Source organism: Coregonus lavaretus, assembly GCF_964263955.1.
Source record: "Coregonus lavaretus genome assembly, chromosome: 9".
NCBI lineage: Eukaryota > Metazoa > Chordata > Actinopteri > Salmoniformes > Salmonidae > Coregonus > Coregonus lavaretus.
Window position 1 is genome coordinate 10206566 of NC_139996.1, and position 18968 is coordinate 10225533.

Below are 18968 nucleotides of genomic sequence, written 5' to 3' on the forward strand. Positions count from 1 at the left end.
ACTAAAAAGGGCATTATCATCATTTGGGCACAACGTAGCAAATCATTTTGAAACGGCAAACAAAAATAAATGTTCAGGTAGTGCCTCCCCAATTCAGACATGACCAAGCTGTCACTAACCTCTCTTTTCAGCTTCCTGCTCTCATCCTCAGCCTCCTCTGCCCGAATCATCAACTGTGGGAACATATGGGAGATATTAGGTGCATGGGAACTGTGAACGCAATGGGAGGTGACTTTGTATAGGCTACATACAGTAAAATCAATGTAACATTTTGCACTAGTAAGACATTGCATGACATGCTTTTCAAAGTAGGAAGGTCTTAGTATAGTATTGAGTACACAATGACACAAATTGACACTAGCTTGCTATGGAATTAATGACGTCTTATAACATAAGGTCATACTTCCTCATTGATTTTCTTCTCCTTGCTCGTCTCTTTCTCCAAATGTTGGATGTCCTTCTCTCTACGGTCCAACTGGGCTTCCAGTGTGCGCATCTCGCCCCGCATGAAGCGAGTGTCTGGCCCGCCGCCAACGCCCGACTTCTTGGCCATCTGGACAGGAAATCAAGCAGACAACAAACTCTCAGACTCCCTCTGTTTACAACACTTACTCATGTAATTAAACTACCACCAGGCTCTCAAAACAAGATTAGTTTATGTGTCCATTTGCTTCTATGAAAGTGTAAAAAAGTCCCAGGGCAAAATTATTGTTCAGGAAACGCAGAGAAAAGCACAACAAACCGCAGCTTAGCAGAGCACTCTAATCTCCTTAAGTGCCGTCATTCTATGGTCACAGCTTACAATCTCCTTTGTGGACAGTGAGTGACTTTACTATTGGCTGAGAGGTGTACTAAGTCCTATTGAAGGAAACTGAGCAGCATGAGGTGAAATGACCTGTGGTCCAATTCAATCAAAACTGCTATCCAGAACCGGCAGTTTCGATTGGACCCTAAAGCTTCACCGTTTCATTTAATGACAACATTCACACCAAGCCTTACCTCTAACTCTTGTTCCCACTTTAACTCCTTGGCCTTCCACTCATTTTCTGTAAGACACAAAATAGATACTGTTGTAGTATCGACTGTGGGCCATTCATTTCAAACACTAGTCCCAACAACTGGATTGCAAATAATGCTTTATGCACATACCCGATCTAGCTTGTTCTGTCCCGGCATTATCGATGAGTTCAAATGCCATGGTAACCTCCTCTTTCTTCAACTGCAAAAATATATAAAGATTTTGAAAGGCTTGGGTGGTATATCGTATATAGAAAAGGTTGGTCAGCACACCTTGTTATTGGATTTTCAACTTAAGTTTACAATTGTAATAAAAAAATAAAGAAAAGTATTATTGGCACCCTGGAGCTAGTACTTGGTTTCACAGCCTTTGGCCAAGATAACTGCCGACAAACACTTATTGTAGCCATCAATGAGCTTGCTGCACCTTTCTATTGACAATTCGGCATACTTTTCAGCAGAAAACTGCTCTAATTCTTCTATATTTGAGGGGTACCCGCCACCAACTACAGTTTTCAGATCCCACTATAGGTTTTGGATGTGATTCAGATCTGTTATCTTCACTGGCCACTACAGAACAGTCCAGCATCTCTTCTTAACCATTCCTAGATGCTTTTTGATGTGTGTTTTGGTTTGTTGTCCTGCTGGAAGACCCACAACCTTCAGTGGAGACCCAGTTTTTGGACACTGGTCTGACCATTGGACTACAAAACACCTGATAATCTGCTGATTTCATTATGCCTAACAAACCTAAATCCTGGGAGAAATGTTATGTGGACCAATTAAATGATTTTAGAGCTCTTTGGCAATACAGACCAGCGCTGTGTTTACTGAGCACCAAATTAAGCATAATTCAATGAACATGCTGTGGGGTTGCTTTGCTGCCTCTGGTACTGGAGGCCTTGATTGTGTGCAAGATATTAAATCAGTAGATTATTAAGGTGTTTTGAAGTGCAATGTTCAATCCAGTGCCCAAAAACTGTGTCTCTGTTGAAGGTTGTGGGTCTTCCAGTAGGACAACAACCCCAAACACACATAAAAAGCACCTTAGAATGATTAAAAAAGAAACACTGGACTGTTCTGGAGTGGCCAGTGAAGAGCATAACATATGGCGAGAGCTGGAAACAGCAGTTGGTGGAGTGCACCCTTCAAACATTGAAGAATTAGCGCAGTTTCGTGCTGAATAGTGGGCCAAATTGCCAGTAGAAAGGTGCAGCAAGCTCTTTGATGACTACAAGAATCATTTGTGGCAGTTATCTTGGCAACCAAGTACTAGCTCCAGGGTGCCAATAATTTTGTCCATGCCACTCATCTTTATTTTCCTAAATAAAAATGGTAAACTTTAATTTACAAAAATGTAATTGGTTTCTGCAATGTTGAACATCGAATAAAAAGGTGTGGAGACCAAAAGTTATTTTCAATTTCAACTTGTTTTAGAAGAAATAGGTAATTATTTAAGAAAAGTGCAAGGGTTCAATATATTTGACAGCAACTGTACGTAACATGAAACTGAGACTATAACAGATGCATACTGTAAATCCACACACAAGCAGGTCAAGAGATGAAGCAAATATAATCAAACTGTACTCTATTACTTATACCACACTGTGTAGAGCTTATTCCTTCACACCAACTACATTATGTATTCCACTGATATTAACATTGGATGAAATCATTTCAGGATTTCATTTCAGCACAGTGATGGAACACAGTTTTAGTGAGCTTGAGTAATGCAGCTCTGGATGTGTCTGGGTAATTATAGCATGGGACACCTTCAGAAGGCCCTGAGCGACTCGCAAGAGCTGAACAATTTCCTCTGGGCTTCCATCTTTCAGCTCCCGCTCCCATCTTTTGACCTGCAGAGAAATAGAGCACCAAGGCTGTTCAATTAAACATAATGCGAATTTGACCTCAGGCAGAAACACATCAACAACTGTACTGCTAGGTGCAAAATGAAGTAAACCCTGTGCATAGCAGTCTAGACCCAGGAACAAGTACTGCTTGGTATTTTATGCATGTTCCTGTCTCACTGGTATCAGAGGTCAAAATTGCTTACATGTTTGTTTAGTCTACAAGCCAGGTGCTTTCCTAGCCAAATAGGGAAATGGTAGGGGGATCAAAATTAGGTGCACAGAAGAGGATTAGTCTGTTTTTAGGCATTTTGGTGACACAGGCAGTCTGTAATTTGGCAGCAGGCAGCGGAGTCCTTTGCGTTGTTTACACCGACAAATCAGTCTGATGCTTTTGTCAGGGGCAGCAGGGACCGACCACTCACTAGATTGGACTATTTGATTGAAACACACTTGGGAAACAGTACTATCAGATTAGAATATTTGAGGTGCACGCATGGACACCTAGGAACAGGTATGTGTGTTTCGGGAACAGTAATGTCACTGTACCTGTAAAAACATGTGGTTGATTATCTCTGCATCTCCGCTCTCCTGCAGCTGTTCTGGGTCAGCATCCATCACCATTCTCCAGTCAAGATGAGGAGGCATTGTGACAATTGTGTTACCTAACAGGAACTGGGGAACAAATTGATGGACAGACACACATTGTAAGTTAGGGTAATGCTGTAAAGGGACAACATATAGCTATGGCTATTATCCTTGCAAAATGCATTTTAGTTGTGGCTATGTAGCTAGCTAACGTTAGCTGCTGCTATTTGCTTCAAGATTAGCTAAACATTGCATTGGCATTGGGCGACACAAAATACATTCAACAATGCATATGAATAACATATGGTGATATGCATGCAACTGGGTTATTTTCCTTTTATCAGTAAGTAGCTTTTATCTAACCTTTTTTTTCATATGACGGCTGCAACGTACTGTTTGGCTAGCTCACTTGCTATTTTAGATAGCCATCTTTAACTGCTGCTCCAGTTGCTAAGTTACCGTTGACAACAGTCGTAAATCGATTCGTGCAACCTGCTACTTTACGGCTGATAACGTCGAGTCACTAATGCAAAAGCTATTTAGTGAGCCAAAGAGCTTTCTGTCCACTTTAGTACACGTTTCACGTTTTATGGAAAATACATTGTATCCCCACCTTTTTTTTTTATAGTGTCAGTGGATGTGTGACAACAACATTATAGTCACGGCTGTTTCAGAAACCACTGCCACTTTTTACCTTCAACTTTGCCCCGGAAATGTTTTGGGATTTATTGCGAGCCTTTTTTGATGGCCTTTATGTTCATACTAGTTGCTAGCGTATGCAAAATCAGAACGTCAATGGCCGATAAAATACTCTAGTTCACGTATGTTTCTGTATTTTCACACTTCTTCTAACATTGCTATTGAATATATTTAAGGAAATGTAAGCTATTTTTATCAGTAGTTTGTAAACGAGATAATCAAGTCAAATGCTAGATAGCCAAACAATTTACCTAGTTTAACCAACGTAACACTAGCAGGCATAGAAATACCTACTGTAGCTAGCTAACGTTAGAGTTTTTGTTTTGCGTCTAATTAGTCGCAATTACTGCATAACTACATGATAATGTTTGACGTTTATTGAAGTTAAATGTAACATGTATAACTAACATAACTGAAACGGCATGATTCCAATCGTGTTCTCGATGTATAGCTTAGCTAGCTAGTGAGGAACGCATACTAACGCCGGGGACCAGAGCTAGCACACTACATTGGAGCCTTTCAAGTTTTAATATGATCTCCCTGGTCATCGTCAGTATTAATCGAATCTGTCTGCGTTGTATGGGAACATAAATCAAACAGAGTTTACTAGAAGGCATACATTGTTGTGATGCCAGTCTCTTGTCACCTGGCAGCACCATGCAGTGGCAGTGGCATCCTAGCAAATCTGGGCTTGGCACATTGTATCGTGTGAACCATGATGTAATAATGAACAAGGATAACCTCTAGTGTGATCTCTCCTGTCCTGCTCTTACTTCATCTATCATAGTGATCAATGAAGCCGTTGGTCAGCGATGGCTGTCGTGTCATGGATGGAGATCTTGCTTTTGACTGGACTGGTGGTGGGGTGTTACTGGAACAGCCTGTCCTGCGGCTTTGTGTTCGACGATGTCTCGGCCATCCTGGACAACAAGGACCTGCGGCCCGTCACCCCTCTCTGCAACCTCTTCCTCAATGACTTCTGGGGCACGCCCATGGCTGAGGTGATTTGAATCTCTGTGTCTGGTGTATACATCTGGTCTTTCATTGGACACTGTGTTAACAAACCTCCAAACGAGCTTCAATGCCATACAGCACTCCTTCCGTAGCCTCCAACTGCTCTTAAACGCTAGTAAAACTAAATGTATGCTCTTCAATCGAACGCTGCTTGCACCCGACTGCCCGGCACACCTGTTTTATTTAAATTCATTCCAGGTGACTTCCTTATGAAGCTGGTTGAGAGAATGCCAAGAGTATGCAAAGCTGTCATCAAGGCAAAGGGTGGCTACTTTGAACAATGTCAAATATAAAAAATATTTTGATTTGTTTCACACTTTTTGGTTACTACATGATTCCATTTGTGTTATTTCACAGTTTTGATGTCTTCAGTATTATTGTACAATGTAGAAAATAGTAAAAAATAAAGAAAAAGCCTTGAATGAGTAGGTGTGTCCAAACTTTTGACTGGTTCTCTCTCTCTCTGTGTGTGTGTTTTTTTTTTCATACTGGCCCCCCGTGGGAAACGAAGCCACAACCCTGGCGTTTCAAGAGCCATGCTCTACCAACTGAGCTACACAGGGCTATACACAGAGAGAGAGAGAGAGAGAGTACCAGTCAAAAGATTGGACACCTACTCATTCAAGGCCTTTTCTTATTTTTTTTTTTACTATTTTCTACGTTGTAGAATAATAGTAAATACATCAAAACTGTGAAATAACACAAATGGAATCATGTAGTAACCAAAAAAGTGTTAAACAAATCAAAATATTTTTTATATGGGAGATTCTTTGCATACTCTTGGCATTCTCTCAACCAGCTTCATGAGGAAGTCACCTGGAATGAATTTAAATAAACAGGTGTGCCTTGTTAAAAGTTAATTTGTGGAATTTCTCTCCTTAATCTGTTTGAGCCAATCAGTTGTGTTGTGACAAGGTAGGGGTGGTATAAGACCAAGTCCATATTATGGCAAGAACAGCTCAAATAAGCAAAGAGAAACGACTGTCCATCATTACTTTAAGACATGAAGGTCAGTCAATCCGGAAAATGTTAAGGACTTTGAAAGTTTCTTCAAGTGCAGTCGCAAAAACCATCAAGCCCTATGTTCAAACTGGCTCTCATGAGGACCTCAGATAGCAGCCCAAATAAATACTTCACAGAGTTCAAGTAACAGACACATCTTAACATCAACTGTTCAGAGGAGACTGCGTGAATCAGGCCTTCATGGTCGAATTGCTGCAAAGAAACCACTACTAAAGGACACCAATAAGAAGATGGACATTAGACCGGTGGAAATCTGTCCTTTGGTCTGATGAGCCCAAATTTGAGATTTTTGGTTGCAACCGCCGTGTCTTTGTGAGACGCAGAGTAGGTGAACGGATGATCTCCGCATGTGTGGTTCCCACCGTGAAGAACAGAGGAGGTGTTATGGTGTGGGGGTGCTTTGCTGGTGACACTGTCTGTGATTTATTTAGAATTCAAGGCACACTTAACCAGCATGGCTACCACAGCATTGTGCAGCGATACGCCATCCCATCTGGTTTGGGCTTAGTGGGACTATCATTTGTTTTTCAAGAGGACAATGACCCAACACACCTCCAGGCTGTGTAAGGGCTATTTGACCAAGAAGGAGAGTGATGGAGTGCTGCATCAGATGACCTGGCCTCCACATTCCCCCGACCTCAACCAAATTGAGGTGGTTTGGGATGAGTCGGACCGCAGAGTGAAGGAAATGCTGCCAACAAGTGCTCAGCATATGTGGGAACTCCTTCAAGACTGTTGGAAAAGGATTCTAGGTGAGTGTGCAAAGCTGTCATCATGTGCGCCGACCCATGGGTCTGCGACAGAGCCTGGACTCGAACCAGGATCTCTAGTGGCACAGCTAGCACGACGCAGTGCCTTAGACCACTGAGCCAACAAGTGCTCAGCATATGTGGGAACTCCTTCAAGACTGTTGGAAAAGCATTCCAGATGAAGCTGGTTGAGAGAATGCCAAGAGTGTGCAAAGCTGTCAAGGCAAAGTGTGGCTACTTTGAAGAATCTCAAATATAAAATATATTTTTTAACACTTTTTTGGTTTATACATGATTCCATATGTGTTGTTTCATAGTTTTGATGTCTTCACTATTCTACAATGTAGAAAATTGTACAAATAAAGAAAAACCCTTGAATGAGTAGGTGTATCCAAACCTTTGACTGGTAATGTATGTATGTGTGTATACTAGATTACTGATAGGGGACGATGTGTTGAAGCCACTGTGCCACCATCTTGGCACTCTCCAACCACTGAAAAAAATATTTTGTAAGCTATAGAAATACATTTATTAATGTCCACATTTGTTTTTGCCACATTTATTCTATAATAGACTACTTTAAATTATATTATGTGAGCTAAACAAAAATGAAAAAATATAATTTTTGGTTGTTGAGATTACTGATTTTACTGTCCCCACTACAACAACAAAATAATGTAATTCTGGCCTTGAAACATTGAATTGAAATACTGTAGAATTCCATTCATTCTTATGGAGGACTGCTCCTACTGGAGAGTGCCAATATGGCCGACCAGTGGCTTCAAAGCCTCTCAATGGCCAATACATAACATTAGTAATCCAGGGTTTATGTACATAATTGGTTTCTGCACATGAGCTTAGCTAGCCAACGTTGCCATAGCATCACCTACAAGCTTGGTTGGGGGTTTCTTTTGGAGAAGCAGTTTCTGCCCATCTTCATATTGTACTGTCTTTTGACTCAGTAGCGCATTGACGCTAAATGAAGTCATTTAAGATGGCGTCTCATGGAGACATAGCATGCGCAGTTTGAGCTATTACAGGAAGTGACGTTGCAGGCTTGCGCAGTGCTTCCCCCTCATTGAGTAGCTAAATTTAAGGGTGACCTGGGTACAGCAAGTTGCCGTTAGCAACTCAATTGTCCTTAACTTCTTCTGGGTGTGATTATAAAAAATAAAATAAAAAACGGTTCAAGGACATCTGGTGTATTAGACCCAGTTATTGGTACAATGATTATCTTCGCAACATTTTGTTATTTACACAAAGATTGACCACGAAGATTGACAACTGTAAGACCATGATAAGCTGTAGACCACACTATGTACCAAGAGAGTTTCATTCTATATTTTTTGTAGCCATCTATTTACCACCACAAACCGATGCTTGCACTAAGACTGCACTCAACGAGCTGTATAAGGCCATAAGCAAATAAGAAAATGCTCATCCAGAAGCGGCGCTCCTAGTGGCCGGGGACTTTAATGCAGGCAATCCAAATTCAGTTTTACCTAATTTCTACCAGCATGTCACGTTTAACCAGAGGGGGAAAAACTTTAGACCACCTTTACTCCACACACAGAGAGGCATACAAAGCTCTCCCTCGCCCTCCATTTAGGCAAATCTGACCATAATTCTATCCTCCTGATTCCTGCTTACAAGCAAAAGCCAAAGGGGGCTTCTGAGTGGCGCAGTGGTCTAAGGCACTGCATCGCAGTGCTGGAGGCGTCACTACAGACCCTGGTTCGCTCCCGGGCTATATCACAACCGGACGTGATCGGGAGTCCCATAGAGCGGCGCACAATCAGCCCAGCGTCGTCCAGGTTAGGAGAGGGTTTGGCCGGGGGGGCTTTACTTGGCTCATCGTGCTCTAGCGACTACTTGTGGCGGGCCGGGCGCCTGCAGGCTGACCTTGGTCGTCAGGTGAACGGTGTTTCCTCCGACACATTGCTGCGGCTGGCTTCCGGGTTAAGTCCATTGACGACGTTGTCCCCACAGTGACCATACGTACATATCCCAACCAGAAGCCATGGATTACAGACAACATCCACACCGAGCTAAAGGCTAGAGCTACCACTTTCAAGGAGTGGGACACTAATCCGGACGCTTATAAGAAATCTCGCTATGCCCTCCGACGAACCATCATACAGGCAAAGCGTCAATACAGGACTAAGATTGAATCCTACTACACCGGCTCTGATGCTCGTCGGATGTGGCAGGCCTTGCAAACTATTACGGACTACAAAGGGACACCCAGCCGCGAGCTGCCCAGTGACGTACCAGACGGGCTAAATGCCTTTTATGCTTGCTTTGAGGCAAGCAACGCTGAAGCATGCATGAGAGCACCAGCTGTTCCGGACGGCTGTGTGATCACGCTCTCCGTAACTGATGTGAGCAAGACCTTTAAACAGGTTAACATTCACAAGGCCGGGGGGCCAGACAGATTACCAGGACGTGTACTCAGAGCATGCGCGGACCAACTGGCAAGTGTCTTCACTGATATTTTCAACCTCTCCCTGACCGAGTCTGTAATACCTACATGTTTCAAGCAGACCACCATAGTCCCTGTGCCCAAGAAAGCGAAGTTAACCTGCCTAAATGACTACCGACCCGTAGCGCTCACGTCAATAGCCATGAAGTGCTTTGAAAGGCTGGTCATGGCTCACATCAACACCATCATCCCGGAAACCCTAGACCCACTCCAATTCGCATACCGCCCGAACAGATCCACAGATACCGCAATCTCAATCGCCCTCCACACTGCCCTTTCCCACCTGGACAAAATGAACGCCTATCTGAGAATGCTGTTCATTGACTACAGCTCAGTGTTCAACACCATAGTGCCCACAAAGCTCATCACTAAGCTAAGGACCCTGGGACTAAACACCTCCCTCTGCAACTGGATCCTGGACTTCCTGACGGGCGGTCCCCAGGTGGTAAGGGTAGGCAACAACACATCTGCCACGCTGATCCTCAACACGGGGGCCCCTCGAGTGCGTGCTTAGTCCCCTCCTGTTCTCCCTGTTCATCCACGATTGCGTGGCCAAGCACGACTCCATCACCATCATTAAGTTTGCTGATGACAACAGTGGTAGGCCTGATCACTGACAACGATGAGACATCCTATAGGGAGGAGGTCAGAGACTTGGCAGTGTGGTGCCAGGACAACAACCTCTCCCTCAATGTTGACCAAGACAAAGGAGCTGATCGGGGACTACAGGAAAAGGAGGGCCGAACACTTCCCCATTCACATCGACAGGGCTGTAGTGGAGCGGGTTCAGAGTTTCAAGTTCCTTGGTGTCCACATCACCAATAAACTATAATGGTCCAAACCCACCAAGACAGTTATGAAGAGGGCACGACAATGCCTTTTCCACCTAAGGAGACTGAAAAGATTTGGCATGGGTCCGCAGATCCTCAATGTTCTACAGCTGCACCATCGAGAGCATCCTGACCGGTTGCATCACCACCACCGTAAGGCGCTACAGAGGGTAGGCCAAACTTCCTGTCATCCAGGGTCGATATACTAGGCGGTGTCAGAGGAAGGCCCAAAAAATTGTCAGACTCCAGCCACCCAAGTCATAGACTGTTCTCTCTGCTACCGTACGGCAAGCGGTACCGGAGTGCCAAGTCTAGGTCCAAAAGGCTCCTTTACAGCTTCTACCCACAAGCCATAAGACTGCTGAACAATTAATGAAATGGCCACCCGGACTATTTATATTGACCCCCCCCGTTGTTTATCATCTATTCAAAATCACTTTACCCCTACCTACATGTACAAATTACCTCAACTAACCTGTACCCCAGCACATTGACTCGGTACCGGTACCCCCTGTATATGGTAGTCCCCTGTAGCTCAGTTGGTAAGGCATGGCGCTTGCAACGCCAGGGTTGTGGGTTCGTTTCCCATGGGGGGCCAGTATGAAAAATGTATGCACTCACTAACTGTAAGTCGCTCTGTATAAGAGCGTCTGCTAAATGACTAAAATGTAAATATATAACCTCGTTATTGTTATTTTATTGTTAGTTTTTATTGAATACAAATTTTTCTGAAAACTTTCTTGAACTGCATTGTTGGTTAAGGGCTTGGAAGTAAGCATTTCACGGTAAGGTCTACACCTGTTGTAGTCAGCGCATATGAAACAAAAATTGATTTGACATTTTTCTATTCACTATATTGGGGGATCCTATTTTCTGCTAACAATGCCTGCAGTACCACGGTCTGCCTTGAACTTCTATGGCTTCAATCAGAGGGGGCAGTCCGTTCTCCCCTGCATGCACCATGTCATACTTTGTTTATGCTCCCCAAGCAAAAAATGCATATGAACAAGTGATTAGGGATTAGTTGAATTTGAGCTGAGAGTAGTTCAAATGTATATTATGGTCAATTAATCAATGGCTGTGAATATTGGTGATTTATGATTCTTCCTATAATAACAACGATTGTCAGAGGATTTGAACTGCAAGTTCCAACAAAATCACCTATATTCACAACGGCCCTATTTTGTGCCGGAGCGTGGTTCCCTTAGTATTGGTTCACAAAATTCGAAAAGTATTTGTATTTTGGAACTAGATGTTCATACACGTTTGAGGACGTTACAGCATATCGCACCCACCTGCTCTAACTGTTATTACCATCCTCTATCCCTACGTTGGTTTTAGGTGGTTTTAACAACCAATTGGTATACTATGTTCAAGATTAGTCAATTCAACACTGACAGGACCTGGTGCCAGAACTACATTCCTGGAGTGAAAAGTAACACAGCAGGGTTGACTTGCATACAATGCCAAGAGAACTTTGAATTGATGTCTCAACTATCCTCAATCGGTCTTAATGCATTTGAAGCTAATAACTCCCTCTCATATCGTTGTCCTATTACAGGAGCGGAGCCACAAGTCCTACCGGCCCCTGACAGTGCTCACCTTCCGTCTGAACTATCAATTCAGTGAGCTGAGTTCTGCATCCTACCACCTGCTCAACGTGGGGCTGCATTCTGTGGTGTGTGTTCTCTTTCTGAGGTTCTGCCGGCTGTTCCTGGACAAGACCTCCAGCTTGGTGGCGGCCCTGCTGTTCGCTGTTCACCCCATCCACACAGAGGCCGTAAGTCTGCTGTTCTAGGATCAGATTAACTCTCTGCTGTTCACCCCATCCACACGAAGGCTGTAAGTCTGCTCATACTGTAGGCACAGATCTAGGATAATCTTAAGGTTTTAATGTCACATGCACAAGTGTAGTGAAATACCTTTCTTGCCAGCTCCAAACCCAAAAATGCAGTAATCAATATCAATACGAAGCACTAAAAATAACATAAGGTAGAACAAATCACACGAGAAATAGAAATAAGGAGAAGGAGAAAGTAAGAAGCTATATACAGGGTCAGTTCCAATACCATATTTACAATGTGCAGGGATACTGGAGTGATAGAGGTAGAGGGGTAAGGTGACTAGGCATCAGGATATATGATAAACAGAGTAGCAGCAGTGTAAATTATTGTGTGTGTGTATAGAGTCAGTATAAATGTGTGAGTGTGTAGATGTTACAGGCTTTGGTTTTTCCATTTATATTTCGAGGTTGGACATTAGCACGTTGGGCGCACCGATTGATGTCACCTCGTTAGTTAGTATGTTTTACACCTGTGCTGGTTTGTCATGTCGTTAGTCAGAAGGCGGTTCACCTGTGTTGCAGTTGACTTGAGAGATGTGGAGGGTAAACACCTTCAGTTGGCTCTCCCTATTTAAGTTCTAAAAAAGCAATCCATTATCTGATCTTGCCTGTTTTTGTTTCGCTCCACTTTTTGGTTAGCTTCCTGTTTTTAAGTTTGATGTGGGTTTTTATTTTGTTTGCCACTTCTTGGGCAAGTTTAGTGGGTGCTCATGGTGGTTGTCGTTTATGTCCCAGTTGTTGTTGCTTTCATTGGACACCCCCATGAGTGTCTTTCAGAACCCCTCCTAAAACTCCACCTGTTTTGTTTTGGCTGTTGTCAGTGACTCTTTGTTAGTTCCCCCTTCTGTTTGAGCAACATTTTTGATTTTCTTGCTGGGGAACGTAACAAAATGGCGGCTCGTCCGGGATCTTGTTTCCCAGGAGTATGGTAGTCGCTCTAATCCCCAACTCTGAAGCTCTGCTGTGCCCAGATATTTGAGTGTTCAAAAGACACTTTTGTGGTAGTTTGTCACTGACATCCACCCTGAGGGTTATAAGAAAATGGTGCCGACATAGAGGGCTGCCTTGCTTCTAGCTCTTAGGAAACTTTGCAGTATTTTATTTTTTTATGTATTATTTCTTACGTTATTAGCCCAGCAAATTGTTTGTGTTATTACATACAGCCGGGAAGAACTATTGGATATCAGAGCGGCGGTAACTCACCAGCACTACGACCAGGAATACGACTTTCTTTGTTTGCACCCCCCAGAGCAATTGAACTGATTCCAGAGGCTGACCCAAAAATACGCCGGAGGAGATGTACTCGAAGCGGCCTTTTAGTCCGACTAAGGAGGCGTGCACGCAACCCACCGCTTCCGAGTATATTACTCGCTAATGTTCAATATCTGGATAATAAAGTTGAGGAGCTCAGGGTGAGGGTTACTTTCCAGAGAGACATCAGGGATTGTAACATACTCTGTTTCACGGAAACATGGCTCTCTAGGGATATACTGTCTGAGTCGGTCCAGCCAGTTGGGTTCTCAGTTCATCGCGCAGACAGGAATAAATATCTCTCCGGGAAGCAGAAGGGCGGAGGTGTTTGTTTTATGATTAACGACTCGTGGTGTAATTGTGATAACATACAGGAACTCAAGTCCTTTTGTTCACCTGACCTAGAATACCTCACAATCAAATGCCGACCGAATTATCTCCCAAGATAATTTTCTTTGGTTATTGTTACAGCCATGTATATACCCCCTCAAGCCGATACCAAGACGGCCCTCAAAGAACTTCACTGGACTTTATGCAAACTGTAAAGCACATATCCTGAGGCTGCATTTATTGTAGCTGGGGATTTTAACAAAGCAAATTTGAGGAAAAGGTTGCAGAAGTTCCATCAACACATCGACTGTAGTACTCGCACTGCTAAAACACTTGACCACTGCTACTCCAACTTTCGGGATGCATACAAGGCCCTCCCCCGTCCTCCATATGGCAAATCTGACCACGACTCCATTTTGCTCCTCCCTTCCTATAGGCAGAAACTCAAACAGGAAGTACCCATGCTAAGGACTATTCAACGCTGGTCTGACCAATCGGAATCCACGCTTCAAGATTGTTTTGATCATGCGGACTGCGATATGTTCCGGGTAGCTTCAGAGAATAATTTGTATTTGTATTTTTTTGTATTTATGATGGATCCCCATTAGCTGCTGCTAAGGCAGCAGCTACTCTTCCTGGGGTCCAGAATAATATCGACGTATATACTGATACGGTGACTGCGTTTATCAGGAAGTGTATAGGATATGTTGTACCCACTGTGACTATTAAAACCTACCCTAACCAGAAACCGTGGATAGATGGCAGCATTCGCGCAAAACTGAATGCGTGAACCACCACATTTAACCATGGCAAGATGACTGGGAATATGGCAGAATACAAACAGTGCAGTTATGCCCTCCGCAAGGCAATCAAACAGGCAAAACGTTAGTATAGGGACAAAGTGGAGTGGCAATTCAACGGCTCAGACACGAGATGTATGTGGCAGGGTCTACAGACAATCACGGACTACAAAAGGAAAACCAGCCACGTCGCAGACGCCGACGTCTTGCTTCCGGACAAGCTAAACACCTTCTTCACCCGCTTTGGGGATAATACAGTGCCACTGACGTGGCCCGCTACCAAGGACTGTGGGCTCTCCTTTTCCGTGGCCGACGTGAGTAAGACATTTAAGCGTGTTAACCCTCGCAAGGCTGCCGGCCCAGATGGCATCCCTAGGCGTGTCCTCAGAGCATGCATGCGCAGACCAGCTGGCTGGTGTGTTTACGGACATATTAATTCCAGTCTGCTGTCCCCACATGCTTCAAGATGGCCACCATTGTCCCTGTACCCAAGAAAGCAAAAGGTAACTGAACTAAATGACAATCGCCCCGTAGCACTCACTTCTGTCATCATGAAGGGCTTTGAGACTAGTCCAGGATCATATCACCTCTACCTAACCTGCCACCCTAGACCCGCTTCAATTTGCTTACCTCCCCAATAGATCCACAGACGACGCAATCGCCATCACACTGCCCTATCCCATCTGGACAAGAGGAATACCTACAGTTGAAGTCGGAAGTTTACATACACCTTAGCCAAATACATTTAAACTCCGTTTTTCACAATTCCTGACATTTAATCCTAGTAAAGATTCCCTGTTTTAGGTCAGTTAGAATCACCATTTTATTTTAAGAATGTGAAATGTCAGACTAATAGTAGAGAATTATTTATTTCAGCTTTTATCACATTCCCAGTGGGTCAGAAGTTTACATACACTCAATTAGTATTTGGTATTATTGCCTTTAAATTGTTTAACTTGGGTCAACTTTCGGGTAGCCTTCCACAAGCTTCCCACAATAAGTTGGGAGAATTTTGGCCCATTCCTCCTAACAGAGCTGATGTAACTGAGTCAGGTTTGTAGGCCTCCTTGCTCGCACACGCTTTTTCAGTTCTGCCCACAAATATTCTATAGGATTGAGGTCAGGGCTTTGTGATGGCCACTCCAATACCTTGACTTTGTTGTCCTTAAGCCATTTTGCCACAACTTTGGAAGTATGTTTGGGGTCATTGTCCATTTGGAAGACCCATTTGCGACCAAGCTTTAACTTCCTGACTGACGTCTTGAGATGTTGCTTCAATATATCCACATCATTTTCCTTCCTCATGATGCAATCGATTTTGTGAAGTACACCAGTCCCTCCTGCAGCAAAGCACCCCTACAGCATGATGCTGCCACCCCCGTGCTTCACGGTTGGGATGGTGTTCTTCGGCTTGCAAGCAACCCCCTTTTTCCTCCAAACATAACGATGGTCATTATTGCCAAACAGTTCTATTTTTGTTTAATCAGACCAGAGGACATTTCTCCAAAAAGTACGATCTTTGTCCCCATGTGCAGTTGCAAACCATAGTCTGGCTTTTTTATGGCGTTTTGGAGCAGTGGCTTCTTCCTTGCTGAGCGGCCTTTCAGGTTATGTTGATATAGGACTTGTTTTACTGTGGATATAGATACTTTTGTACCTGTTGCCTCCAGCATCTTCACAGGGACCTTTGCTGTTGTTCTGGGATTGATTTGCACTTTTCGCACCAAAGTACGTTAATCTCTAGGAGACAGAACGCGTCTCTTCCTGAGCGGTATGACGGCTGCGTGGTCCGATAGTATTTATACTTGCGTACTATTGTTTGTACAGATGAACGTGGTACCTTCAGGCGTTTGGAAATTGCTCCCAAGGATGAACCAGACTTTTCTTTTTCTGAGGTCTTGGCTGATTATTTTTTATTTTCCCATGATGTCAAGCAGAGAGGCACTGAGTTTGAAGGTAGGCCTTGAAATACATCCACAGGTACACCTCCAATTGACTCAAATGATGTCAATTAGCCTATCAGAAGCTTCTAAAGCCATGACATCATTTTCTGGATTTTTCCAAGCTGTTTAAAGGCACCATCAACTTAGTGTATGTAAACGTCTGACACACTGGAATTGTGATACAGTGAATTATAAGTGAAATCATCTCTCTGTAAAGAATTGTTGGAACAATTGCTTGTGTCATGCACAAAGTAAATGTCCTAACCGACTTGCCAAAACTATAGTTTGTTAACAAGACATTTGTAGAGTGGTTGAAAAACTAGTTTTAATGACTCCAACCTAAGTGTATGTAAACTTCCGACTTCAACTGTTCATTGACTATAGCTCAGCATTCAACACCATAGTACCCTCCAAGCTCATCATTAAGCTCAAGGCCTTGAGTCTGAACCCTGCCCTGTGCAACTGGGTCCTGGACTTCCTGACGGACCAACCCCAGGTGGTGAAGGTAGGAAACAACACCTCCACTTCGCTGAACCTCAACACTGAGGCCCCACAAGGGTTCGTGCTCAGCCCCCTCCTGTACTCCCTGTTCACCCATGACTGCGTGTCCAAGCATGCCTCCAACTCAATCATCATGTTTGCAGGCGACACAACAGTAGTAGGTTTGATTACCAACAATTACGAGACAGCCTACAAGGAGGAGGTAAGGGCTCTGGGAGTGTGGTGCCAGGAAAATAACCTCTCACTCAACGTCAACAAAACAAAGGAGATGATCGTGGACTTCAGGAAACAGCAGAGGGAACACCCCCCTATCTACATCGACGGGACCGCAGTGGAGAAGGTGGAAAGCTTCAAGTTCCTCGACGTACACATCACTGACAAACTGAAATGGTCCACCCACACAGACAGTGTGGTGACGAAGGCGCAACAGCGCCTCTTCAACCTCAGGAGTCTGAAGAAATTTGTCTTGGCACCTAAAACCCTCACAAACTGTTACAGATGCACAATTGAGAGCATCCTGTCAGGCTGTATCACCTCCTGGTACGGGAACTGCACCACCCGCAACCCAGGGCTCTCCAGAGGGTGGTGCGGTCTGCCCAACGCATCACCGGGGGCAAACTACCAGCCCTCCAGGACACCTACAGCACCCGATGGGGGGGGGGGGAGGGGTAAAAATCAAACGTAACAGTCAGTATCTGGTGGGGCCACCAGCTGCATTAAGTACTGCAGTGCATCTCCTCCTCATTGACTGCACCAGATTTGCCAGTTCTTGCTGTGAGTTGTTACCCCACTCTTTCACCAAGGCACCTGCAAGTTCGCAGACATTTCTGGGGGGAATGGCCCTAGCCCTCACCCTCCGATCCAACAGGTCCCAGACGTGCTCAATGGGATTGAGATCCGGGCTCTTCGCTGGCCATGGAAGAACACTGACATTCCTGTCTTGCAGGAAATCACGCACAGAACGAGCAGTATGGCTGGTGGCATTGTCATGCTGGAGGGTCATGTCAGGATGAGCCTGCAGGAAGGGTACCACATGAGGGAGGAGGATGCCTTCCCTGTAACGCACACCGTTGAGATTGCCTGCAATGACCACAAGCTCAGTCCGATGATGCTGTGACACACCACCCCAGACCATGACGGACCCTCCACCTCCAAACCGATCCCGCTCCAGAGTACAGGTCTCGGTGTAACTCTCATTCCTTCGACGATAAACGCGAATCTGACCATCACCCCTGGTGAAACAAAACCGCGACTCGTCAGTGAAGAGCACTTTTTGCCAGTCCTGTCTTGTCCAGCGACGGTGGGTTTGTGCCCATAGGCGACATTGTTGCCGGTGATGTCTGGTGAGGACCTGCCTTACAACAGGCCTACAAGCCCTCAGTCCAGCCTCTCTCAGCCTATTGCGGACAGTCTGAGCACTGATGGAGGGATTGTGCGTTCCTGGTGTAACTCGGGCAGTTGTTATTGCCATCCTGTACCTGTCCTGCATGTTTGATGTTCGGATGTACCTATCCTGTGCAGGTGTTGTTAGACGTGGTCTGCTACTGCGAGGACGATCAGCTGTCCGTCCTGTCTCCCTGTAGTGCTGTCTTAGGCGTCTCACAGTACGGACATTGCAATTTATTGCCCTGGCCACATCTGCAGTCCTCATGCCTCCTTGCAGCATGCCTAAGGCACATTCACGCAGATGAGCAGGGACCCTGGGCATCTTTCTTTTGGTGTTTTTCAGAGTCAGTAGAAAGGCCTCCAGATATTTGGTCACTGCTCCTCCAAAGTGTTCTTGTGGGACAAGTTCAGAAAGTGTACATCGCTTTATCTCTTGAACAGAGCTCAGATTATGACACTGTTAAAGCTGCTATCCTTCGGGTTTACGAGTTGGTCCCAGAGGCATACAGACAACAGTTCCGTAAATTAGAAAACAGAATCACAAAGCCATGTTGAGTTTGCGAGGGAACAAGCATGTCTTTTTGATCGGTGGTGTGGTTCTCAAGAGGTCAAGGACCTTGAGGATTTAAAGACACTCATACTTCTCGAGCAGTTCAAGAATT

General features: G+C 44.5%; 2 protein-coding genes across 2 annotated transcripts in view; one reads left to right on the forward strand and one right to left on the reverse strand.

Annotated features, from left to right (window-relative positions):
- The window catches only part of cep290 (centrosomal protein 290), a 54562-nt gene extending 51026 nt beyond the window's left edge, over positions 1-3536 (reverse strand). Inside the window, exons 1-6 of the mRNA XM_084168635.1 lie at positions 3417-3536; positions 2790-2873; positions 1150-1219; positions 1000-1046; positions 404-553; positions 120-173 (exon numbers count right to left, since the gene is read on the reverse strand). Coding sequence (XP_084024761.1) covers positions 120-173; positions 404-553; positions 1000-1046; positions 1150-1219; positions 2790-2873; positions 3417-3515 — 504 coding nt within the window. The 5' untranslated portion in view covers positions 3516-3536. The remainder of the gene's footprint in view (positions 1-119; positions 174-403; positions 554-999; positions 1047-1149; positions 1220-2789; positions 2874-3416) is intronic.
- A 503-nt stretch (positions 3537-4039) lies between these two features.
- tmtc3 (transmembrane O-mannosyltransferase targeting cadherins 3) overlaps positions 4040-18968 on the forward strand; it is a 126893-nt gene continuing 111964 nt past the window's right edge. The window contains exons 1-3 of the mRNA XM_084169073.1: positions 4040-4276; positions 4942-5155; positions 11814-12032. Of these exons, the coding sequence (XP_084025199.1) occupies positions 4967-5155; positions 11814-12032 (408 nt within the window). The 5' untranslated portion in view covers positions 4040-4276; positions 4942-4966. The remainder of the gene's footprint in view (positions 4277-4941; positions 5156-11813; positions 12033-18968) is intronic.